Source organism: Chelonia mydas, chromosome 1 (genome assembly GCF_015237465.2).
Source record: "Chelonia mydas isolate rCheMyd1 chromosome 1, rCheMyd1.pri.v2, whole genome shotgun sequence".
NCBI classification, from domain to species: domain Eukaryota; kingdom Metazoa; phylum Chordata; order Testudines; family Cheloniidae; genus Chelonia; species Chelonia mydas.
In genome coordinates, this window is record NC_057849.1 from 217,085,715 (window position 1) to 217,111,676 (window position 25,962).

General features: G+C 43.1%; 1 protein-coding gene across 1 annotated transcript in view; it reads right to left on the reverse strand.

Moving 5' to 3' along the window:
* DYRK4 (dual specificity tyrosine phosphorylation regulated kinase 4) overlaps positions 1 to 18,132 on the reverse strand; it is a 31,304-nt gene extending 13,172 nt beyond the window's left edge. The window contains exons 1-9 of the mRNA XM_043546791.1: positions 18,111 to 18,132; positions 16,291 to 16,383; positions 12,628 to 12,791; positions 12,078 to 12,214; positions 9,669 to 9,809; positions 4,833 to 4,971; positions 4,031 to 4,112; positions 1,932 to 2,104; positions 510 to 570 (exon numbers count right to left, since the gene is read on the reverse strand). Of these exons, the coding sequence (XP_043402726.1) occupies positions 510 to 570; positions 1,932 to 2,104; positions 4,031 to 4,112; positions 4,833 to 4,971; positions 9,669 to 9,809; positions 12,078 to 12,214; positions 12,628 to 12,791; positions 16,291 to 16,383; positions 18,111 to 18,132 (1,012 nt within the window). The remainder of the gene's footprint in view (positions 1 to 509; positions 571 to 1,931; positions 2,105 to 4,030; positions 4,113 to 4,832; positions 4,972 to 9,668; positions 9,810 to 12,077; positions 12,215 to 12,627; positions 12,792 to 16,290; positions 16,384 to 18,110) is intronic.
* Positions 18,133 to 25,962: the final 7,830 nt, after the last annotated feature.

The window sequence follows — 25,962 nt, forward strand, 5'->3', positions numbered from 1 at the left end:
TCCCACCAGCACATGGCTTGCACTGCTGTGTGAGTAATCCCTCTAGCATAGCTATCTGAAATTATACGGATTGAATGCTGTGCTGTGTTACCACTTTACTTTGCATATTTTTCAGGACCAAAGAATAATCAGTTCTAGTAAAGTGCACTTAATACAGATTTGTTTCCTAAGTGGTGTTGCCTCCTTCCATGGTTTTAGCAATGAGAAAACACTTGTTTTAAAACAGGAAAACAAACATAGATTTCTCAGTCTCTCCTCTGTTATCTCTGCAGTGGGAGGACCTTAAACTATCGACAGCACATCACTGAGTTTTTGTATAGTCCTCAAATTATTTATTTCTTATGGATATTTGTTCCTAAAAGCAGTTTGAACGAAGTGCTGACCCAGGTAAGAAGAATATGAGGTTCTTCTAACCCCATTCTCCAACTGCACATCAAAGGCAATAGCAGAGAGGAGACTTAAAAGCCCAGGGAGTGATACAATAAAGAAAGATAATCACAGGCGCTTACCAAAGAACGTTCGTCTTCTTGATGCAGTCTGAATAAAATCAGCTGGTGGAAGACCCAATATCTTCAAGACAGAAAATTAATACGAGGAGTTATTCACTATTTCTTCAACATCTCTAGCAGCCTTGGCTAAAGATGGATATGCTGTTCCTCCTCCTCTTATTTACATGTGGCAATTTACAGTAAAATGTCTCAGAGGGGTAGCTGTGTTAGTCTGTAGCCACAAAAACCACAAGGAGTCTGGTGGCATCTTAAAGACTAACAGATTTATTTGGGCATAAGCTTTCATGGGTAAAAAGCCCACTTCTTCAGATGCATGGAGTGAAATGTCTACAATCCTCTCTAACCCACCCTCATTTTTAATGTGCCTCTCCCTGTAATACAGTATCTAAGGTCCATATACAGAACCATGGGATCCATTATAATTGGTTGAAAATGGACTTCACACTCTCCATTTTAAGCTGTCTTCTCACAGTAGATAAATTTTGATGGTTGTCATCTTCCATAAAGAACACTGCCAGGCTAAGTTGCTCTGTCATTAATGGAGGTCTTACTTAAACAGAATTGTTTTCACAGTTGGGCTCATTCTGATCTGACTAATAGCATCTACAACACCTACATCCCTCTGTTGAGACAGCTCTTTCCCCAGCCCTGGAAGTTTCACAGGGGGACTTTGAAGAACAGCACTCCTGTTGATCGACATAGTTACTGTGGGAGACTGCAGAGAGGGACAGTACAGCAGCTTTGCACCTGCTAAGTCAGGGCTTGCTCTGGGTTTAAAATCAGACAGGGAGCTAGCATAGGATGCTGGGCAACAAAGTGATATGCTCTCAGTAGTCAGACTTGCCTAGAAGACTGATTGCAACACATTGTACCTGCCATAACTTTTGCATCGTTTTCCCAGTTGGCCCCAGGTACATTACATGGCAGTACAAACAAAAAATGTATTAGGAAAAGGAGAAAAATTAAAATATTGTATTTTGCTTTGCTTCCCCCTTAGACTCAAACATACTTCTTTGGTCAGAACCGCTCCCTCCAGTTCTGATCAGATTACAGTGTGCTCCCCATAAAGACAGAAATAGCACAGTGACTGAACAGACCAACAACATTCACCACAGGCCGCTGGTTTGCCACACAAAGCGGAGGCAGCAACTTCACATTCTGCCTCTTCCTTCTCACTGGGCCCCCTGGCTGTGATAAGCTTCCCTCTCACAGCCAGCCCAGCTCCAGAAAATATGTGAGTCTCTTCATGTGTCATTCTGTTGCTGGGAGTGCAGTTTAGCAAACTCGTGTCAATGAACCCCCGGGGAAGGGTACTGTTCGAACAATTCATCAAATTACAAAATGCTCTGTTTCCAAGACATGCATGTAAGGGATGGAGGAAACAGCACCTTGATGTTATGACTAAAATATCCCAGAAGCTACCTCCATGATGCAGGCAAGTTGTTCTACTTCATTCTCTCCTGGAAAAAGGGGATAGCCTGTGTAAAGTTCAGCCATGATGCATCCCAGGCTCCACATATCAATAGGAGTAGCATACGGGTGACCAAGAATCACTTCGGGGGAGCGATAAAATCGGCTCTGAACATACGTATACACTGCATTAGGAAAGAAAATTGGACACTAAGGAACGTAGTGTTGTCAGGGCAGCAATTCATATTAGAGAACCATAGACATTAGAAAAGACAAATATATCTTATTTCCTCATAAGCCGGAGAGGGATTGTTCCCTAGTATATGTTTCTAATACTTCATCCAGTTCCATTTTAAATTGCATGTGATGGGTGCTTCCCCACATCTTTTGGGAACTACTTCACAGAGCAATAGATCTTGCTCTTGGGAAATGTTTCCTGATATTATTCAGCCAAATATCCTTAGTTCATTCCCTTACATGCAATTATACACCTTGAACCAGCCCAAACAATTCTTCCCCTTCTATAGGCCCCAGTCCTGCAATGGGATTTTCTAGCACAAAGCAATTCACACCTTCAGAGACCTATTCGGCGAAATTCTGGTTTCACTGAAGTCAATGACAAAACTAGCATTGACTTCAGTAGGGTCAGAATTTCATCCAATGTCTTAACTGGGACTCTACACATGTGCAGGGGTCTGTGCCAGCAGGTCACATTCCAGCATTGGGACCATAGTGAGTAAACTAATCCCTTTTAATTGGTAGTCAGCCAAACCAAATATAATGATGGTACATTAGCTCTGTCACTTTCCCCTCCTACATCAATTCCACTAGCCTGTTGAGCCTTTTATTTATTCTTTTGCTCTTTTAACTCCTTCCAGTTCAACACGTTTCTGGGAGCAAGGCGCTCAGCTACCTAAGCAGTATTCTAGATGCAGTTTCTCCAGAACTGCATAGGAAGGGACGACACATGGCATGTTTCTTTGGCCAATATCACACTATTGGGTTTTTGTTGTGGTTGTGCCATATCATACTATGAACTAATATCTAACTTTGTCTTCTACTACCTGCCCTTCGGTATCTTTCAGTTACTGCTTCCCAGGGGTCTAAAAAACCCTCTTATTTAAGCTAACAGGAGATGAATCATGCTCCACATTTCTTCCACTGAATTTCTATGTTTCAAATTATTCCTCTCCAGAAATATTCCAGGGTGAATCTCTTATTGTCTTGTACCCAAACATCGGAAAGCCTAAAATGATTAACCTCTCTTTCAAAAACAGATTGTGTAAATCTAATTGACTTCAACCCAACCATCCCAAAATCCAGAGCAGGGTGCTTGGCAGAATTTGTATATATTGTCTGAGTGGAGAAACATGTTTAATGGGAGAAAGAGAAGAACACAGGACATGATTTTTTCCCCCATGCTTAGTGAAAATGTTGTATAGATTTCTCCCATTTAACAAGTGCTACAGCCTTCCTCACCTTTATATCAATCTTGAACGACACGTTTATTCTTAGTGTTGTGAGTTCTTTGTCATCAATTCAGCTATAAGACACATTTTATGTTTAATTTCTTGTTTATTGGTTTTGTTTTGTTCATTCGTTGTACGTTTTGTTTAAACCTTATCAAGAAAAAATATTTTAAAACTCTCTTTAAAATGGCTGTTTTATCTCCAGTGCCCCGAGTTGTTTTCATTCCACCACAACTCAGGGAAAGAATACTTTTGGTTCAAAAAATGCATGAATTGTAACTTAACTAGCTAATAAAAAAGGATCTCAGGGTGTGATCCTGCCAACCCCCACTGGAAAGAGTAAGTTTTATTGAAGTCAGTGGGGCTATTCACTTGGAAGCATTTGAACTCCCTATGCCTGCTAAGAGCAATTTCTATATCATCATCAACCATCATCATCAAAGGTGGTAGATCAATCTCAGCAGTGTGGGGGAAAGCGCTGGTAGGTGACACAAGGAGAACCCCATTGGCTTACTAGTTCAATAGATGCAAATAATGGGCATGTGTCATTGTATTTGCTCAATGAAATAAATATTTTTTCCAGTTTTTAAAAATTAAGAAATCTAATTAAGAAAATTACATCAACTTGACTTTTCTGCAAACCTCTTTGGTGTTCATAGCAGCTCGATCCAAAGTCAATAACTTTAACTGAATATTGACCTTTGTGGTATAGCAATATGTTCTCCTACAGAGGAAAAATAAAAAGCGGGAAAGACATTAACACCCCAGTAGGTTAGTGAACTCTTTGGTAAAAGTAACGTATAATATGATGAGGTTATGCTTAACTCTGTAATAGTAATATAAATCACTTTATCTTGCCTGTTCATACACTTTACTGATAGCGGAGGGCAATTATGCCCAATTATTTGAACTAAAGCAAAACTCCAAATGAAAGTTATGAGAGAGACAGAGTAAGAGGAGGAAATAGGGACCCCCTTGGGGCCAGGGCCCCTGGGCTTCTAGGGTCTGCAGCTCTGGGACAACCCCACCATGTCAGGGCTTCCAGCTTCTTTGCCATGAAGCTGGGAGTCCCAAAGTCCCAGAAACCCCCTCTCTAACTGGGGCTTGGCTCCTGGATCAACAACAGGAGCCTGGAAGCCCTGAGAACCCTGGCTCAAGCCAAGGAGCCAGGATACTGGACCAGCCACCCTGAGTACAAACCTATCCAGACCCTGAGGTATGTACTTGGCACTGCTACACTACCATTTCTAGCGAGCTAGCATGAGTATGTCTACTTGAACTGGGAATAACATCCCCCAGCTACGAGTATCCTTAGAGGAATCGTAGGTGCTACCTATCACTGTTGAGTTTTAAAGATCCTTTCAGAAGTTCTCTATCTGTGAAACATAAGATGCACCTTAGAAGAACTGTACAAAGTGGTTTATAATGAGATGACAGTACTCACAGGTTTCAAGTCACAGTGGATAATTTTTTCCCGGTAGAGCATTTGTAAACATCTCAGCACACACTGAGTGAATCGTCGAATCAAAGACAAACTAAAACCTTGGAACTTGTTCTTTTTGATCAGCTGATACAAATTTATTCTGCGGGATGAGACAGAGAGACCAGGGCACTTTGGGTTTGTGGCATGAATAGTTTAGAGCTCATTAGAAAGCCTCTTGTTTTTTTCCTTACATGAGAGAAAGGAATCACCCAGAATAAAACAACATGTAAGTTTTCCTTGGGAATGTTATATTGCATATAATAAGCATAAATATCTCGATCCTCCAGATCTAATGGATGAGTAATGTCAATAGGACACATTTATTTATTGAACCAGGTGTCACAAATCCATTACTTTTCACCATGCAGAATAGCATTCTCACTGGGGGAATAAGAGATAGAAAGGTTTGGTCCAGTTCCCATTCTTTTTAATTGACCTTTGACTTGGCACCTTCCATAAATTCCTTTGTATCTCAGTGCCTGTGGTCAGACGCTCAAGGGAAATAATCCTTGATAAAATACCTGTATAGTTTCCATTGCTCTTATACCGTCCCCATCAATGTAGTATGAGCACCTTTCAATAGTGCATTAAGTGACATGACTAACTTCTGTCATGTGTGGTTTGATGGGAGCGGAAAGGGCAAAATTAGTAAACAAACATAAGACAGAAAAAGAGGCTTCCCTTACTAGCTGTTTCCTTCAACCTTCCTCAGCAAGGCAAGATCCCCACCAGGCAATGCCATGGCCAGAAAGAAGATGGGAAGTGCAATGGTACTGCTGCAGTAGGGCTGATAATAAGAATCTAGTGATGCTGTTCACTAGAGCACTGAAAAGCTCAGCAGTGCCAAAGTACATCAGGTCATGTGGATAAGCTTTTCTCCCATTTCACTTTGCACAGGTTTGTACTTGTGTGAGTTTCACTTTGAGTTATGGGTTCATAAAACTCAAAGCAGCCCTCCCCCCAAAATGCCATGGTTTGCTTTTGGGACAAAACACCAAATTCTCCAGTTCCTCCTGAAACCACAAACTGCTCCAGTGTTGCTGAAAGCTCAACTCAGGTTTACTCAGCATTCTGTCCAGGTTCACTCAAAACATTTCCCATGAACTTGGGCCAGTTTTCAGGTCTGCAATGAAATTTGTTTTACCTGGTTGTAGTTTTGCACTGTCTTCATTTCTAGATATCTACAATTATAGCCCCAATTATCACAGTATCTGAGCACCTCACAACCTCAAATTTATCCCCACAACACCGGCAAGGGAAGCGCTATTATCTCCATTTTACAAGTGGGAATTGAGGTACCGAGAGACAAAGTGACTTGCCCAAGGCCACACAGGAAGTCTGTAGCAGAGTAGGGAATTGACCCCAGATGTCCTAAGTCCCAGGTTAGTGCACTAACCACTGGATTACTCCTCTTTTCTATAGATGTGCCCTTCAATCGAGGACCCCTAACTACTTTACCAATGATAAAGCAACACTCTTCTGAGGCAGGTAACCATGATTATAATTGCTATTTTACAGTTTGGGAAACTGAAGCATAGGAGTAGGAGAAGGGCCTGGCAATGAACTAAAATGGCAATCTTGCTAGTAGGTGTCAAAGGTTTACCAAGAGCATTTGCATTTTGTAGAACATTGAGTCACAATTTTCAGAATAACTGATATATCTTAGGTTTAGATTCTTCCCTGTATGCCGGAGACATATTGGTGTGACGTGTGTTGAGGGGCTGTGTTGCCATTGGAATCCCAGAAATAATTCTGGCTGAATTAGGCAGATTTCTTCTTAGGGGTTGTGGGTCAGAGTAGTAGCTTCATCGCTCTTGGAGACGGTGGAGCATGCTTCTTGCTACGCATCTGACCAGCTGTGCTGGGGACACAGCTATTGCCCTGCCCTCACCCAGCTTGCTTTCAGACAGCTGGGACCTATGCAAGCACTAGAAGGGAGATGATGCTGTGTTCCCCAATGGAATTCTGACCAGCTACTGAGCATAGGTGCAAGACACTGTATATAGGGGGACCTCCCTCTCTTGCACATCCACACAAGGGATGGGCAGAGTCTGGCCATTAGAAAACAAACTAGCTAGTACATGGTGCTTTCATTCTGTAGGAAACAATGTTTATCAATCAAGTTATTGCTTTACTAATAATTTAAGTTACCATTGGGCCGATAAGGCAAAAATATGCTTTCATGTTAAGGACAGAGGTTCCAGGTCTCTTTTAAGGGGATGAACTCGCTGGATAGCCAGAAGCTCTTTTCCTCTCAGTTTCCCACAGTAACTTTCTGAGATCCCAGGCTGGTGCCTTTATTGGACCCAAGAGGCCTTTAATTACATCATGTTAATCAGCACACGTGACAGAGTTCACGTTTTCACATGTATCAGTATGAGCTGAATGTGACATTGAGTTTAGGTCAGAGTCAGGGATCAAGTCTTCTAATAATTTGCTGAGTCTTCAGCATGCTGAGAATACTAGAATGGATGGGAAGAAAAGCCTGCTACACCTATATGCAATTGGGGAAGATTTTTTTTTAGAAAACAGAAAACTAAGCAATTGCTTGAACTCCCATTTGACATTTGATTACAAGAAATGTGAAAAATAAAAATGTCCATGATTTCTCCAAACTTCCTCCTATAAAGTACATTCACAAAACAATAACAATCATTGTATTTTTAACTTCTGACGTCCAGTATCTTTAAAAACAGCTGAAATAATCATTTTAAAACACACCCCACATTCCTGATATTTGTTATCATGTTTGTGAGACAATAGATGCAATTATAAAGGTCAAGTTCACTTGCTGGTTCCTGTATTTTTCTCCTATTCTATCATCTCCACCTGGTTACTATTTTAAGGGAATCATGTCACGGCTTGTTTTCCTTTGCTAAAAATTGCAATGCTGTGCACTATTTATATAGTGTTAGACTGAATATTAGGACAAACCCAAACTACATGTTCTTTATCAGGAGTTTTCAAGAGGAACAAAAGAGGGCAGATCAGCATAACAAACCCTAAAGTTCACCAACCCCTACATTCACTTTTTAATTTTTTTTCCATTTCATTCCATCAGCTAAAGAAATATAACATGCACAGAACAAGAATTATGCACAGATTGTGCCTGGTTCTAATAAGGGTGCACATGGTGTATGTGGTGGAGGAAGTCTAATAAGGAGCCTTTTCCAATCTACTCGTGAGCACCAAGACCTAAGGTCAATCCCAGGCTCTGTGCTGAGAGATTGCTTCTTCTTTGCACCACTCAGGGATGCAAATTGCCCCCCAAAAGAGTGGGGAGGGGCCTCAACCACATCTCATTGGATGGTGCATCAGGTATGCTCCCTCTATGCTTTGGGGAGCTAGGGGAAGGATTGTGCCTCTTGGGAAAAGGAAGTATCCCTCTCAGGGCTGTGGCTAAATACAACAATCTGGCCCTATACGTAAATAGATCATCTGTGTTGTCATAAATATAAAGGGAAGGGTAAACCCCTTTAAAATCCCTTCTGGCCAGAGGAAATCTCCTCTCACCTGTAAAGGGTTAAGAAGCTAAAGGTAACCTCGCTGGCACCTGACCAAAATGACCAATGAGGAGACAAGATATTTTCAAAAGCTGGGAGGAGGGAGAGAAACAAAGGGGGTATGTGTGTCTGTCTATATTCTGTCTTTGCCGGAGATAGACCAGGAATGAAGCCTTAGAACTTTTAGTAAGTAATCTAGCTAGGTACGTGTTAGATTATGATTTCTTTAAATGGCTGAGAAAAGAATTGTGCTGAATAGAATAACTATTTCTGTCTGTGTATCTTTTTTGTAACTTAAGGTTTTTTGCCTAGAGGGATTCTCTATGTTTTGAATCTAATTACCCTGTAAGGTATCTACCATCCTGACTTTACAGGGGGGATCTTTTTTTTTTATTTCTATTTACTTCTATTTCTATTAAAAGTCTTTTTGTAAGAAAACTGAAGGCTTTTTCATTGTTCTCAGATCCAAGGGTTTGGGTCTGTGGTCACCTATGCAAATTGGTGAGGCTTTTTATCCAACATTTCCCTGGAAAGGGGGGGTGCAAGTATTGGGAGGATTGTTCATCATTCTTAAGATCCAAGGGTCTGGGTCTGTAGTCACCTAGGCAAATTGGTGAGGCTTTTTACCAAACCTTGTCCAGGAAGTGGGGTGCAAGGTTGTGGGAAGTATTTTGGGGGGAAAGACGTGTCCAAACAGCTCTTCCCCAGTAACCAGTATTTGTTTGGTGGTGGTAGCGGCCAATCCAAGGACAAAAGGGTGGAATATTTTGTACCTTGGGGAAGTTTTGACCTAAGCTGGTAAAGATAAGCTTCGGAGGTTTTTCATGCAGGTCCCCACATCTGTACCCTAGAGTTCAGAGTGGGGGAGGAACCTTGACATGTGTCCTTTCTACATTCTCAGGCCATTTTTCTCTACTTTGTTCCCCATCCTTTTTCAAGGGCTCTTGATAGTGGGGTGTGCAGGGAGAGGAAATGATGTGTAAATTAACACAGATGTCTGTAAACTAAACACTACATGGTGTGAACCAGAAAAAAACCCAACCGACCAACTCAAAAATGGGGTTGCCAATTTTGGTTGGCTGTATTCTTGGAGATTTCATCACATGACATAATCTTTAATTAAAGATTAATCTTTAATTCCTGGAGATTCCAGGACAATCCTGAAGGGTTGGCAACCCTACTCAAAAACACTAAAAAGAAAGAAAATAACAGACAAGTTATCTTCATAACATGTATGGGTCTGCGATCCTATATCATTTGGCCCATGATATATGTAGAAGAATATATACCTTACCCTAGCAGTTCAAAAGAAATGCAGAAGTGATTGCGAAAGTAAAAGCATTCCTTCATATGGACAACATTGTGAGTATTGTCTTTGTCCTTCTTCCGAAGAGCATCGAGAATCTTCACTTCTACCAAAGCCTGATTGTGAAATCTACATGCATAGGACAAAGTCACATGATATGGCGAGGATCTGATTAATTTAGTCTAATTGTAAATGGAATACTACAACCAACATGATCTTGCCACAGATACAAAACAAATGGCTCTCATTAAAGAATCAGTAGTGACCGGTAATTACCACACAGTGGAATCTGAACTACAAGAGTTATTTCCTAGTCTAAGTAGAGAGAAATACTGTGTGGTAATTATTGGCAAATGCTGACTTCATAATGCTAACCACTATCTATTCTGGTTATTTTGAACCTGGCTGGCAAAATAACTGAATGAAAAAATGTTTCAAACAATACATGTTTGAGCATCTAGGGTGAAATCCTGGCCTCAGTGAAGTCAATGGGAGTCTTTCCATTTACTTCAACAGAGCCAAGATTTCACCCCAAGAGTAGCAAGGTCTTCAGTTTTCTATGGTATCTGTACAAGAGGCTTACTGAAGCAAGAATAAAGCATGCAATGAAAGGGCCTAATTAATTTCCTGCTTTAGATAATAGCACAACTCCCATTGACTCCAATGCTGCTGGACCAGGCCCCAAGAATTTTAGTAGTAAAATTCTCTGGGCCTGGTACAACAGCACTGCTTAGTAGAACCAGCCTGGCCATTACTAAGAGGGGAAGAAAAATTGTAGAACCATACTGTAAAATTTCCTGTGCTGGAGCCAGCTATTGGTCCTCCTAATGCCGTATGCCGTCTCCAGCAATGGGTCATTGCTGGATGCTTCATAGGAAGGTGATTGTCCCCCACCCTATTTTCTAACTATGCAACATTATATCATGTTGGAAGAGGGGGGAATTTTTCAGCCTCTGAAGATGCTCTGCTTTGCCCTCAGCATAGGTATGAATATTCCCTGTACATTTTATACATTTCTGTATCAACAGCTAAACCCTTTAAAATCACGCTACACTGTTTGCCTGGATGATTTCCTGTGGCTCTTATTTCATCAAACTGACTCTATGCTGGGAAAATAAAGTGCTCCCTTTTTGTCAGTTTTAAGCTTGCTACCTTTTGATTGTGCTCTCTTGTTCTTACGCTACGAGGAGGAATGAATACAAGCACCATCCTGGTTTTCCACATATCATTCTTTTTATTCAATTTTCCTCTTCTTCTTCTCCTTTCCAAACTAAATAGTCCTAAGATTTTTAATCTCTTTTACGAATAACCCTGCCATTCCTATGCTTTTTACCATCTTTTTTGCACTTCTGGATTTTTCCAGAGTAAAAGAGCTGATCTACGCTACAAAGGCTTTGCCAATACAGCTATACCAGTATAGCTATCCTGGCAGAGCCCCCAAGTGGGACTCAGCTTATACTGGCAAAAGGAGTTCTTTTGTTAAACTCCTTTTAAACCCCCTACCCAGACAACATAAACTATACTGGCCAAAGGACTCTTTTGCTGGTAGAGCTAAATCTACATTGGTGTGGGGGAGGGTTTGCCAGCATAGCTATGTCTGTCAGGGATGTGTTTCTTTAACACTGCTGACTGACATAGCTATGCTGGCAAAACTTTGTAGTGTAGTCCTGGTCTAAGGGTTTGTGTACTGGGGGGAAAAAAGCCTAGAATATCTAGTGTGGAACAGCTATTCTGCACTAGTTCTGTGTGGGGACACTCTTATTCCACACTAAAAGTGCCTTTGTGATGTTTAGGTTAATCCACTTTGAAGTGGATTAAGATAACCTGCAAAAAGGCTTTCTTAGTGCAGAATAAGAATGCCCACATGGGGAGGTGGTGTGGAATAACTATTGTGCTTTAAATTCACATCCTAACCCTTTCACACTAACTTCCCCATGTAAACAAGCCTTATAACAAGCCCTACTGGATAACTCTATAACAAAGCTATTTGGGAGTCCAGTATTGGAATAAAATGCAGTTTTGCAAGTCAGGATAGAAGTGAATTGGCAGAGTTATGAAGTGGGGGGAATATAACTGGAATTGTGGGGGATGAAGTAGGTCAGAAATGAGGTGCATTGGCCCAGCTACGTGCAGGGAGCTTGCACCACTCCTGCCCAACGTCATGCCTGACTCTGCCAGGACGTAGCATCCTTCCAATTTTATTGCCAACAAACTCACGCAAAATTTTTAAAAGTATTTGTAAATATGGAATAAGCAAGCATCCTTTTTCTTACAGCATAAACCGATCATTACTTGTAAATTATCCATAATAAAGCAGGGGATGATTATTCTCATGAACAGAAAAGTATCAGCCTATCAAAGACCTCTTTAACCTCTTGAAGTCGTGCCATGCCATACCTTTTCTTGTTCCTTATTATTTTCACTGCCACTAGTTCATTGGTTTTATGATCCAAACATTTTGCTACTTGTCCAAACGATCCTTTCCCAATGACCTCTAGCACTTCGTAGCGGTAAGCAATATGGTCATGCAGAACCTGAGGTAGACAAGGAAACAAAATGCAAGGTTCTGGTGCCGGCACAAATTGAAGGTTCATATTCTAGAGTGGTGTGCATGTTTGTGAATTCACTGCTCATGAAAGGTGCTGGACTGGCAAAACCTGACGTCTTATGCCCACAGGACAAGTTGAGAGAGAGAAGTGCACTAGCAGAAGCGGCACAAGCCCTCAACTAATGCACCTTGCGTCAAGGGAAGGTGGGTCCCCATTCAGAGCTTCGCTTTTGAGATTCAAACAGGTTATCAATAGTGATGGGTTTGCAATGTGGACATTTAACTGCTAGTAAGTCATCTGAGACCCTCATTTATCTCATATAGACCAACTAGCAGTGGACAAATAGTCACTACAAATATTGTTGCCCAGAATACCAGTACCATGATTTTTCCCCTTACCTTTATGTAAGTGCCATGTTCGTCATCATAACAATTATTATTCTGTGTTTCAGGTAACCCTTCAATCTTTTTAGCTTCTAGACCAAGAAACCACAGCTCTGCATAGTTTAGAATTTCTTCTTGTTCATATACTGTTAACTGGTTTCTAAAATATTTCAAGGCTTCTGAATTGAAAAAAAAATCAACAGTGAAAATGTGGAATACCTTGGTGATGCAATTCAATTGTGATTCTTACAGTAAAAGTTTTCTTTAAATGTAAAGTGATTAATTCGTTATTTTTATACTCCCCTATCAACTGTGTTCTTTTCCTGACTCTGCCTTGCTGTGTGACCCTTCGCAAATCATTTTATTCTCTTAGAGCCAGTCTTCTAGAGACATTTAGGGGCCTGGTAGAATTGTCAACAGCACCTATGTGCCTAACTCCCATTGATCTCAGCTTTTGAAAATCCCAGTAGGTGCTTATCTGCTTCTTTAGGCACCTAAATATCTCCTTTAAAAATTGGGCCCTTAGTGCCTTGGTTTGCCTACCTGTAAAATGGCTTTATGTACTTCTCATGAGTGAGGTTCAGCTAAGTAAAGTTTGCAAAGTATATTTTGCTCCTTGGAAATATGGTGTTAAGTGCGAACTGTTAGATGTATTATTTAGAAAGCAGTTGTGCATGAGTTGAAGAAACAAGTCAGACCTATCCTCCGTATTTCTAAGCATATTTCTTGATTACCCACTAGACCCCCCATTCTGATGTCACATCATGAGCTCACTGACGTCATTTGCAGCTGGAGGATTAGTCTGCCTGGAGCATGACGAGGCAGTGTGCTCCACAGAAGGGCTCTGTGGATTTACCCCAGGTGCTCTGGGAAGTATCTGCTAATGCTTCTTCTTGGGTGGCCAAGGGAGGAAGAGAGCCCCAGCTGCCACTGCTGCCTGATCTTCCTCTTTGGCCTTAACTACTTAATCTGCCCCACAGTTAAGTAGGTAGAAGTTTGGTAAGTGTGATTGATTCCCTTTTTTGAACTGTGGGTATACAGTGTCTGGAATGCACCTGTGGGTGGAAAATGGGGGTGGCCAATGTGTGTCCACAGAGTGGCTGGTCTTTGGAAGTTTGTCTTCATTTGCACACTACTTATTCTATCTGTAGGGCTTCTGATTTTTTGGTTTTAACTCATAAATCCCAATAAAACACCCCCAATACAAATAAACAAACAAATAAATAAATAAAAGAAAAGAAATTGATGTTTATCCAATAAACCCTGGAAAAATACCAGAAATGGTTACTTGTACGTAAGGGCTTGTCTATACAGAGCTGTAATGCGGACTATGGAGGTGTGAGTTTTGAAGTGCACAAATGTATTGAGCACTAATTAGTCAGGGTAGATCCTGCTGGTACACACTAAAGGGTTCCTAGGGCACTTTAACCAAGTACCGTTTGAAACAGTGCTCTGTTCAAGTGCATGAGGCAATATTACAAAGGTATTACTTATTGCAGTATATACTACTGTAATGAGTAATGTAAATAATATACATTACTCACTACAGTATATACAAAAAGCAAGCCCCCAAAGCCATCTACATAAAACTCAAAAATTGCTAACAGTAACTCCCTTCTCCCAAACAAAATGAATAAACCCTGAAAAACAGAAGCCCAGTGATCCGTTATGTTGTAAGAAGGTACCAATGCTGTAATGTGTTACGCTTTAGCTTCTTTACTAAGGGTGGAAATTTCAAATCCACTCAGCACTGGCCTAACTCTACTCCCCTGGAGATCACAGGTGTAATTTACATTGACTTCACAGCAAGCAGAGCTAGGCCTAAGCTGAACACTTTTGAAGACCCACGCCTGAATTTCTAAAAAAAGCATCTATCACAGTTGTCCTGAGGCATATTTACAATAGCACATTGACTCAAGTCAGATGCTCTCACCTCCGAAAAAGAGCTAAATGCATAGTCCACCAGTCTTTCATCCACCAGGCAAAGGGCTCAGAAAACAAATGGATTTAGTCCTTATAATGGCTAAACCTAGCATCAGTCCTCCAGTGCTACAGAGGATCTCTGCTGAACTGTCAAACCAATGAGCTGTTTTAAGCTGTCTTAATTTTGCCTGCATGTTGGTCTGAGGCCAGCCTTATCAGTTTAAGTCAAATTCTCAGCAACTGAAGAGCCCAGAATTGTTCCTGTCACCAGAGTGTCACACTGTGCCCTTGTGTCAAGTCAATTTTTTAAAAAGTTTACTTCCACAAATCCAAACTTAGGGAAAGCAGAAGGTTAAAGACTAGAGCTTACCTGCCCCATTCATTCAAAATCACTGGTACCAGTGCCTTTGAATAAAAGGGAATGCGGGTTCATATTTTTCTGTTGACAACTGCACATGGAATTATACTGTAAGGAGGGTGAGATTCTCCTTGAAAGAACAGGGTAACTTCAGTTCCAAGTGTCTTGTTTGTTTATGTTGTGCCATATATGACAGGCTTCCTGAACCTGAGGAAATCAGAATGTCAGAGCTGAGATCTGCCATTCTGACCAGAAGGGAGAATTTACTCTTAGTCACCATATACTGGACAGTCATTTTTGCTTATGACTATCTGTTTGTATGTTTTTAATGGATCCATCACCAGGCTATAATTATTGCCTAGTAGTATCTAGGCACTGTTTATATAACAAAGGTTCAGCAGTGAGTTAGGTTCAACGTGGGGATGTATTTGCTCTACCATTCCCTTATTTTTAGTCACTGATGGTTGATTTCCAGAAAAATATTGCCAGGTCCTTCTGCTACTCCCTTGTTAGGGGGAATATTTTTGCAAAGAGATGAGACGAGCAGCTACAGCCAGGTGATTTTTTTTTCTTTTTGGTAAATAGATTATTTGCCAAAAAATGCATTTGTCACTCAAACAGAATTATTCACAAATTGGGGTAGAATTCAGCAAATAATTTTAGCCAAATAAAAATGTAAAAATATATATTTTTTAAAAAGCTGAAACTGTTTGTTTTGACATTTTCAAAATGAAACATTTAGACTTTTCATTTCAAAGTAACATTTCACTTAGAAATATAGCTAGATTTGTTAAAAATAATTTTAAAGGGTAACAAATACCTGAAAAATTAATGAAATAAAACAACGTGGAAAAAATTGTTCATTTTGTTCAACCCAATTTTTTCCCATGAGAGACCCTGATATGGGTAGATCGTCAGGGAGGCTAGACTGTCCTGCAGCTCACACTGCCATGGCTACCATTCTATTTTTACTGTGCTGGCTCAATGAGAGTAGTGCACGTATGCCTTCTGAAGGCGGGAATCACACCCCCAACTCCAAGTGTAGACAGACCCTTAGTGACTTGCCTTCCCACAACAAGGTCACACGTCTCGGACAAGCCCTTGCCATGGTTTCTTTGCAGGGACTGGACTAGATGACCTCTCAAGGTCCCTTCCAGTCCTATGATTCTATGATTGATTCTATGATCCTCTTGTCACTGATATATTTGCACTAGTCTATTTGTTCCACATTTTAATATCAACAGTTAAATTATATTTAAAAATTCTCTAATGCATCCCTTCCCCTATCCCCTCCCCAAGAAAGGCATTTCAATGACCTCTTACAGCAATTCACCTCAGTGAGTGCTGTTTGCTACACTGTGCTCTCTAGCATTGCATTGTTTCTGCTCATACTGTACCTGGAGCTGTCAGAGGCCGCTTGAGACTGGTGTTGGTTTCTTCTATTTCTGGCCTATTGGGATGGACTCTGGTAGCACTTTCAAGCAGGTTTTCTGCAAGGTTAAATTGGGAAAAATGTGGCTGGCCTCGAGATCTGTTTTCCTGCCAAACAACAAAGATTTTCATTTTGCTTTCTTGTATTTTCACTCGTTTTCAGCTCATCCCCTGCTGTTACATAAAAACGGCTGCCTGTAGCCCACTCAGAAGTAAACGCTGGCGGCTTTGGACTTTATTAGGGATTTTAAAGTTTAAAGTCAACCTGTGGAACTCTTTGTCAGAGGATGTTGTGAAGGCCAAGACTATAACAGGGTTAAAAAAAGAACTAGATAAGGTCATGGAGGACAGGTCCATCAGTTGCTATTAGCCAGGATGGGCAGGGATGGTGTCCCGAGCCTCTGTTTACCAGAAGCTGGGAATGGGCAACAGGGGATGGATCACTTGAGGATTACCTGTTCTGTTCATTCCCTCTGGGGAGCCTGACACTGGCCACTGTCAGAAGACAAGATACTGGGCTAGATGGACCTTTGGTCTTACCCATTATGGCCGTTCTTATGTTCTAAAGCTAATTTAGGGCTGAAAAAAGGCCCGGAATCCTTGGAGACTATAGTCCTCCGTTTATCTACAGAACAGGTACAGCATGGGTAACAACAGTGGAAACTTCCCTTACAATATGCCTTCATTCCGACTTGGAGAGAGACACCTTGAAGGGAAAAGGGGGAATTCAGTTTCCATGTCTATTCAATACTTGGGGCTCAATTATCAGCTGGTGTGAACTGTCATAGCTCCATTGACTTCAGTTAAGCTATGAAAATTTACACAAGTTGAGGATCTGGCCCTGGTCTTTCTGCTGAGGAGGTGGACAAGATGATCTAAGAGATGTTTTCCGTTTCTGACTTCTGTGATTCCAGGAGTCAAAGTGTGCCTCTTTACTTCTAAGCTTGAGAAAATAGGTTTAGAAAAAAAGACAACAAAAGACCACTGGCTCAAACCTCCATCCTAATAGGGGCCCTGATTTACCAAAGCACTTAAACATGATTTGTATATTGGACATTTTACACTCCTGTGGAATTTCTAAGCCTTGCTTTAGGAAGGAGTCTGGCCTCTATGCCTCTTCTTATAACAATGGCTTTTAAGTGTTTTCTTAAAACACAAGACAATCTCCCCAAACCCTTAGATTAGTAAATTAACCTGTTCACAGAAGATGCTAGGTAAGAACTGGAAAGTCTTAGAGTTGAAACTTAAGCAGACTACAATGGGACTTGAGCTCATGTTTGTGCGTGAATGGTTGGCTGCATCAGGCCACGGAATTCAACCTTTTTGATAGTTTGAATCATTTCAGGTAAGCAGCCTCTCTACCCCATTCTGTATGTTGTTCTGTGCCCTAGAGCTCCACTCAACCCTTACACACACATTTCTAAAAAGGTTATACAACCCATGGCAGTGTCTCAGTAAACCTCTACCTGACAAGCTGCTGTTTATAAAGCTTGCATTCTCCAGTCATTCCATGGCATCGCAGGCAAAATGCATTCTGGGATAATTCTGATCCAGAAACATAGGAATCGACTTCCTCTCTACCCAGGGAGTGCTCGATAGGTGTTCTGCCCCAGGCCCTGCCCCCACCCCCACTCCGCCTCTTCCCACCCTCACTCCTCCCCTGGCCCCACCCCCACTCCACCCCTTTCCCCAAGGCTGCACCTCCACCCCGCCTCTTCCCGCCCCCCCTTTTCCCCACCTCTTTCCGTCCCCTCCCCTGAGCACACCCCATCCCTGCTCCTCTCACTGCCTCCCAGCATCTCCTGCATGCCGCGGAACAGCTGGGAGGTAGAGGGAGAAGTTGATCAGTGGGGCTGCGGGCGGGGGGGAGGCGCTGGGGAGTCAGGGAGGAGCTGGCTGCCAGTGAGTGCTAAGCACCCACTAATATTTTCCATGGGTGCTCCAGCCCTGGAGCACCCACAGAGACAGCACCTATGTCCAGAAATATGCCTAGTCCATAAGATCTGAAGATAGATCAGAATGGGGCCCAGCAGAACCTGCCAAATCTGCTGAGACTCCACCATAGATTTGTTACAGTAACATCACACGTAGGAAGGGAAAAGGATCAACATGGTAGAGATAAAGAAAGTGAGTCACCTCTTTAGATCAGAGATCTGATTTATTGAAGAAAAAAGACAGGAATTTAGAGAGCAGGGATCAGAGAAGGACAGAGGAGTTGGGAAGAATGAGGAAGAGAGACGGAACTGGTTGGATTTTTAAATGCCAACATTGAAGAAGGCTTCAAAAGGTTGAAGTAACTTTGGATAATCATCAAAATTTATGGCGATATCTCAAATTAGCTGCCACACCTTTTAGGTATTCACCCATCATTAATTCTTTTTTTATGTTTAAACTGGAACTGTGCTAGTGAAAATAGAAACTGAAAAAAAATCTTCAGTAAATTATATCTATCTACAGATATACAAACATCCAGATAGGTCACTAATCAGATTCGCTAAAATTCCATCAGCTCCATTAGAAACAAATTGGTTAACATCAAACAAAAGTCTCTAACAATCAGATAGACAAGGTGAGTGAGATAATAGCTTCAGGGCCTGAAGAAGAGCTCTGTGTGGCTCAAAAGCTGGTCTCTCTCACCAACAGAAATTGGTCCAATACAAGATATTGCCTCACCCACCTTGTCTCTCTAATATCCTGGGACAGACATGGCTACAGCTACACTCCATATAAAAATGAGATGTCCTTTAATTCACCTGAAGCAATAGGTTCACATTCTGCAGGTTCTTTGTTATGTGAGGAAGGCTGCTGTCTTGTGGATGAGGTCTGGCGGTATTTAAAATGAAATTGTGCTTCGTTTGGCCTTCCAGATGAGGGAGTGAACTAACGCTGCTATTGAATTTCTGAAGTCAAATAAATAAAAATTACATGGTAAAGATTTTTTTTTTAAAAAAAAACAGCTTAGTTTGAAAGAGTGACCTCGATAGCTTTTCTATGCTTTTAAAACTGATTTGTCAAAAACATATAAAAAAATGTACAAGAACACAATTATTAATAGATGAACAGATATGTTAAAACAGCAGCACTTGCTTCCACTATAAATTCATGGCATGAGTTTCCTTAGAACTACCTAATTTTAGTTTCTCGTAACTTTTTTTTAAATTTCATCTTCTGAGTTGACATTTTGCTATACATTTTCAGCCGAAATGTTATATTTTTCTGGAAAACCTGAGCAAAATTCAGTCAGCAATTTCTGAGTTAAGTGTAGAAAAAATATCCTGGCTCTAACCAGTGATGAGCTGCCAAAATCTTAACAATGGGTTCCCTCCTCACCCCACGAGGGGGTCGTTGCCCACCCCCGCCCCCTGGGACTCCTGCCCCATCCAACCCCCCCGACTTCCTTGACGCCCCCCCACCCAGGACCCCTGCCCCATCCACCCCCTCCCCTGTCCCCTAACTGCCCCCAGAATCGGGCAGGAGGGTCTCGTGGGTCACCGTAGTGGGTGCCCACCCCACCCCTAAAAGCCAGAGGCACCTGCCAGGGGGGGCGAGGTGGGAAGTCCCGGAGGTGCTTACCTGGGGCGGCTCCCAGGAAGCACCTGGCAGGTCCCTCTGGCTCCTAGGGGCGGGGGAGCGTAGCTGGGGGGGAACTGGGGGAGCGGCTGCTCCCCCCACCGATCACATCAAAAGTGGCGCCTTTGGCACTGACTCCCTGGGTGCTCTGGGGCTGGAGCACCCATGGGGAAAATTTGGTGGGTGCAGAGCACCCACAGGCAGCTCCCTGCACCCAGCCCCAGCTCACCTCCACTCTGCCTCCTCCCCTGAACCCACCGCCCCGCTCTGCTTCTCCGTGCCCCCCCGCCCCGGCTTCCCGCGAATCAGCTGTTCGGCGGGAAGCTGGGGAGGGCTGAGAAGCAGGCCGTGGCTTCCCGCTCAGGCCGAGGGTGGCGGAGGTGAGCTGAGGCGGAGAGCGGTTCCCCTGCGTGCCCCCCCCCCCCCGGTTACCTGCTGCGGTGCGGGCAGCCCTCCTCGCGCCCCCCTCCCCCTGCCCGAGCTTACCTCCGCTCTGTCTCCCTGGGCCCGAGCAGGAAGCCGCGGCCTGCTTCTCTGCCCGCCCCGGCTTCCCACGTGAACAGCTGATTCGCGGGAAGCCTGGGGGGGCGGAGAAGCAGAGCGGGGCGGTGCGTTCAGGGGAGGAGGCAGAGGCAGAGCGGAGGTGGGCTGGGGCTGGGGGTGGGGCAGGGAGCTGCCGGTGGGTGCTCTGCACCCATCAAATTTTCCCCTTGGGTGCTCCAGGGCTGGAGCACCCGTGGAGTCGGCGCCTAAGGCGCCACTTTGGCCGGTTAAATTTAGAAGCCCTTTTAGAACCGGTTGTCCCTCACGGAACAACTGGTTCTAAAAGGGCTTCTAAATTTAACAACCGGTTCCAGAAAACCGGTGCGAACCGACTCCAGCTCACCACTGGTTCTAACCACCAGGCTATAGAGTCATTCTCATGCTTGTGCTCGCTCGCTCTCCATCCTCCCTCCCTCTTCCCCCCATGATGTGCGCACGCGCGAGAGAGAAAACAAATACTAGGGCATGAGAGGCATGAGAATGGCTCTATAGCCTGGCGGTTAGAGCACTCATCTGGGAGGCGGGAGGATCCAGAGTGCATTACCTTCAACAGGAGAGACTGAGGGTGCTCTACATCAGATTGTCCCAGTGGTTAGAGCACCCTAAGATGTGGCAGATCCCTGTTCAAATCCCTTCTCCCCCTCCCAGTGGAGGGAGAACTTGAACCTGGATCTCCCACATCCCAGGTGAGTACCTAAATCACTAAGCTAAAAGCTATGAGGGAGGTTGAGGTTCCCTCCTCCCCAGTTTTGTGTGAATTCACCTGAGGGGCCCGATCCAGTAGGCAGTCTCTGAGAATGCCTACACGATTGGACCCCATACATGACTTAAGTAGCCGAATGCCTATCTTCCCCTGGTTTGTGAACTGCTTTGATGTTTAGGCGGGGGATAGGTGTCTTGAAATCTAGAAGGAGGCAACAGTGCAAATGCCCAGGGGCCAAAATATAGGCACCGAGTGTGTTTAGGTGCCTACAGAGTTCCATGAGAGTTGTGTATCGCACTGGGACTTAGGTGCCTAAAAAGGGACTTAGGTACCTAATGCCTTTTGTGCGTCTAGGTCTAGGTCTTTTTGTTATTTGCAAAACACTGCTGCATCACAAATGCTTTAAACTCAGTTATTGATGTGTGTGGTAAAAACTTTTGTGACTGATGGGAACTACCATATTTGGTATCCAAATTGTTTGCATCCCATCTAACAGCTGCAAAGAAAGTATTCAGTGTAGAAACCTTCCTCTTGTAGACAGATTTGAGTGCAAAAATAGGTTCCAATCCTGAAAGAGGTTGCCTGTGTGCTATCAATAGCAGGATCAAGACCATAGATTCGGTGCTGAAAGTTTTATACTCCTGTAGAATGTAAAAGCTCTGAAGAAGGAGGGAGTCTGGTTCCTATGGCACTTATAATGACAAGGGGTTTTTCCTGTATTTTCTTAAAAAACCAAACCAAGCACCTGAGATGAATAAGTTTCAGAGTAGCACCCGTGTTAGTCTGTATCCGCAAAAAGAAAAGGAGTACTTGGAGCACCTTAGCGACTAACAAATTTATTTGAGCATAAGCTTTCGTGAGCTACAGCTCACTTCATCAGATGCATTCAGTGGAAAATACAGTGGGGAGATTTATATACATAGAGAACATGAAACAATGGGTGTTACCATACACACTGTAACGAGAGTGATCAGGTAAGGTGAGCTATTACCAGCAGGAGAGCCGGGGGGAAGAAACCTTTTGTAGTGATAATCAAGGTGGGCCATTTCCAGCAGTTGACAAGAACATCTGAGGAACAGTGGGCGGGGGGAGGGGGGGAGGAGAGCGGGGGAAATAAACATGGGGAAATAGTTTTACTTTGTGTAATGACCCATCCACTCCCAGTCTTTATTCAAGCCTAAGTTAATTGTATCCAGTTTGCAAATTAATTCCAATTCAGCAGTCTCTCGTTGGAGTCTGTTTTTGAAGTTTTTTTATTGAAGAATTGCAACTTTTGGTCTGTAATCGAGTGACCAAAGAGATTGAAGTGTTCTCCGACTAGTTTTTGAATGTTATAATTCTTGATGTCTGATTTGTGTCCATTTATTCTTTTATGTAGAGACTGGCCAGTCTGACCAATGTATATGGCAGAGGGGCATTGCTGGCACATGATGGCATATATCACATTGGTAGATGTGCAGGTGAACGAGCCTCTGATAGTGTGGCTGATGTGATTAGGCCCTATGATGGTGTCCCCTGAATAGATATGTGAACACAGTTGGCAACTGGCTTCGTTGCAAGGATAGGTTCCTGGGTTAGTGGTTCTGCTGTGTGGTGTGTGGTTGCTGGTGAGTATTTGCTTTAGGTTGGGGGGCTGTCTGTAAGCAAGGACTGGCCTGTCTCCCAAGATCTGTGAGAGTGATGGGTTGTCCTTCAGGATAGGTTGTAGATCTTTGATGATGCTTTGGAGAGGTTTTAGTTGAGGGCTGAAGGTGATGGCTAGTGGCGTTCTGTTATTTTCTTTGTTGGGCCTGTCCTGTAGTAGGTAACTTCCGGGTACTCTTCTGGCTCTGTCAATCTCTTTCTTCACTTCAGCAGGTGGGTATTGTAGTTGTAAGAATGCTTGGTAGAGATCTTGTAGGTGTTTGTCTCTGTCTGAGGGGTTGGAGCAAATGCGGTTGTATCGAAGAGCTTGGCTGTAGACAATGGATCGTGTGGTGTGGTCTGGGTGAAAGCTGGAGGCATGAAGGTAGGTATAGCGGTCAGTAGGTTTCTGGTATAGGGTGGTGTTTATGTGACCATCACTTTATTAGCACCGTAGTGTCCAGGAAGTGGATCTCTTGTGTGGACTGGTCCAGGCTGAGGTTGATGGTGGGATGGAAATTGTTGAAATCATGGTGGAATTCCTCAAGGGCTTCTTTTCCACGGGTCCAGATGATGAAGATGTCATCAATGTAGTGCAAGTAGAGTAGGGGCGTTAGGGGACGAGAGCTGAGGAAGCGCTGTTCTAAGTCAGCCATAAAAATGTTTGCATACTGTGGGGCCATGCGGGTACCCATAGCAGTGCCGCTGATTTGAAGGTATACATTGTCCCCAAATGTGAAATAGTTACGGGTGAGGACAAAGTCACAAAGTTCAGCCACCAGGTTTGCCGTGACATTATAGGGGATACTGTTCCTGACGGCTTGTAGTCCATCTTTGTGTGGAATGTTGGTGTAGAGGGCTTCTACATCCATAGTGGCCAGGATGGTGTTTTCAGGAAGATCACCGATGGATTGTAGTTTCCTCAGGAAGTCAGTGGTTGTCTTGAAGATAGCGGGAAGTGCTGGTAGCGTAGGGCCTGAGGAGGGAGTCTACATAGCCAGACAATCCTGCTGTCAGGGTGCCAATGTCTGAGATGATGGGGCATCCAGGATTTCCAGGTTTATGGATCTTGGGTATTTCCCCATGTTTATTCCCCCCCACACACACTGTTCCTCAGATGTTCTTGTCAACTGCTGGAAATGGCCCACCTTGATTATCACTACAAAAATGGCCCCTGCTCTCCTGCTGGTAATAGCTCACCTTACCTGAACACTCTTGTTACAGTGTGTATAGTAACACCCATTGTTTCATGTTCTCTATCCATATAAATCTCCCCACTGTATTTTCCACTGAATGCCTCCGATGAAGTGAGCTGTAGCTCACGAAAGCTTAACCTCAAATAAATTTGTTAGTCTCTAAGGTGCCACAAGTACTCCTTTTCTTTTTTAGATGAATAAGTTATCCCTTTCACAGGAAATACTATGGAAGGGACTGGAAATTTTTAGAGTTGAAACTCACAGAGTTTCCCATGAACATATGGGGGAGGGGTTTGTCCCCCAGTGTGCAGCAGACATAGCTCAAAGTACTACTGAATGACTAGTGGGATCACAGACTGCTCTCAGGTGCTAGATACAAAATTCCACAGCTGCAGGGGGAGGGAAGGTGGGGAAGAAGAGGACTATTTGTCTCACCCTCCATTGTGGGAAACCATCTACTTAGGTTTATTATATTTGAGGTGCTCTCCTGGAAAACAAGCAGCAGAACATTCTTTAACATTGATGGAAGATTCACATACCTGACGGAAGACTTTGCTGGATCCCAGATGATTGCTCTCTTGAGCTGGCAGTTGAGACTGAGAAAATGAATCTACTTGGGAAGACTGAAAAAGATAGTTTGACATTTTGTTCAACAAAGTGATTCTGAAAGGTTACATTACAATGTTTTTAGTGTCATCAGCACTAAATTGATTACAACAATTTAATCAATGGTAAAAATGTAACGAGGACATGTACTGCTCCATTTTTTCAGAGGTATAAAATAACATCCATTAGTCATTCAGAAAATAGCACAGCTATTTAGATGACCAATGACTGCATTTTAATAGTTTTTCATATTCCGATCGGACTTTTAGCTGTCTTTTTATCAAAATAACATTAAATACTTTTGTTGTAAACATCTGTTTAACAACAGATTTAAAAGTGTAGGTCATGAGGCCAGATTCTGGTCTCAGTTACACCGATGTAAAGCAGGAGTAATTCTTTTGACATCAGTGGAGTTTCTGGTGTAAATGAGACAAGATTCTAGCCCATCACCTCCCTGTGGCGGAATGCCTCCCAGCACTGGAAATGCAGCAACAACATGCCTGTTACAGGATTCAGCTGTGGGGTGCAGCTAATTTCCCCTCGAGTGGTTGATATATGGGGGAGGGGCAGCCAAATCATTGTTCTTATACCATCTCCTTTTGTCTCCTCTCTCTTTAAAACTTTCTCCTTCCTTTCACTTCACCAAGTTTAATGGCAAGTTGAACCCATGTGATGGAAGTGGAACAGGGGGTCTAATTATATATTAATAGGCTGAATCTCCAATAACCGTTTGTGCTCAGCTACACAAAGGCACTTTCTTAATGCACTGTCTTTCATTTGTGTGACCAACAAATGGGTACAATCTTCCCTAATGCTCCACACTAAACACTCGGAGAGCTGCAAACCGGGTGAAATTCAGCAAAAAGCCCAAGTAAATGACCTTTGTGTGATGGAGCTACATAGGGCTGGGGAGGAATAGAATTCACTCAACAACCCAGATGGGCTGGAATAGAGACTGGGATCCATGCAGCCCCCCGCAGCCCTACCCCAACAAAGGATTTTTTCCCACTGGATTTGCACAACAGCAGACTTATCAGCCATAGCCCTGCTATTGCTCCAGCTCACTCTCCTTGCTGGGATCAGAGTCTAGTTTTTCCACATGATCACACAACACAGCTGCTCACCCAGCAGGAGAGGAGCACAACAAGTCTTCTGCTGCAGGAGGCTTTCCAGAGCTTCTATCTTACTGGGTGAACTTCTCCCATAAAAAAACAATGTTACAACATGGAGAGAATGGCCACGTATCCTACAGTAACTGTGGTTCTTCAAAATGTTGTAGTCAATGTGGATCTGACTGTAAGGTGCAGGTGTGCCTTGTGTGTGAGATTGGATTCTTTTGAATAGCAGTGTCTGTCGGGGCTATGCATGCACCATGTGCCTCTGTGTGTTCCCATAGA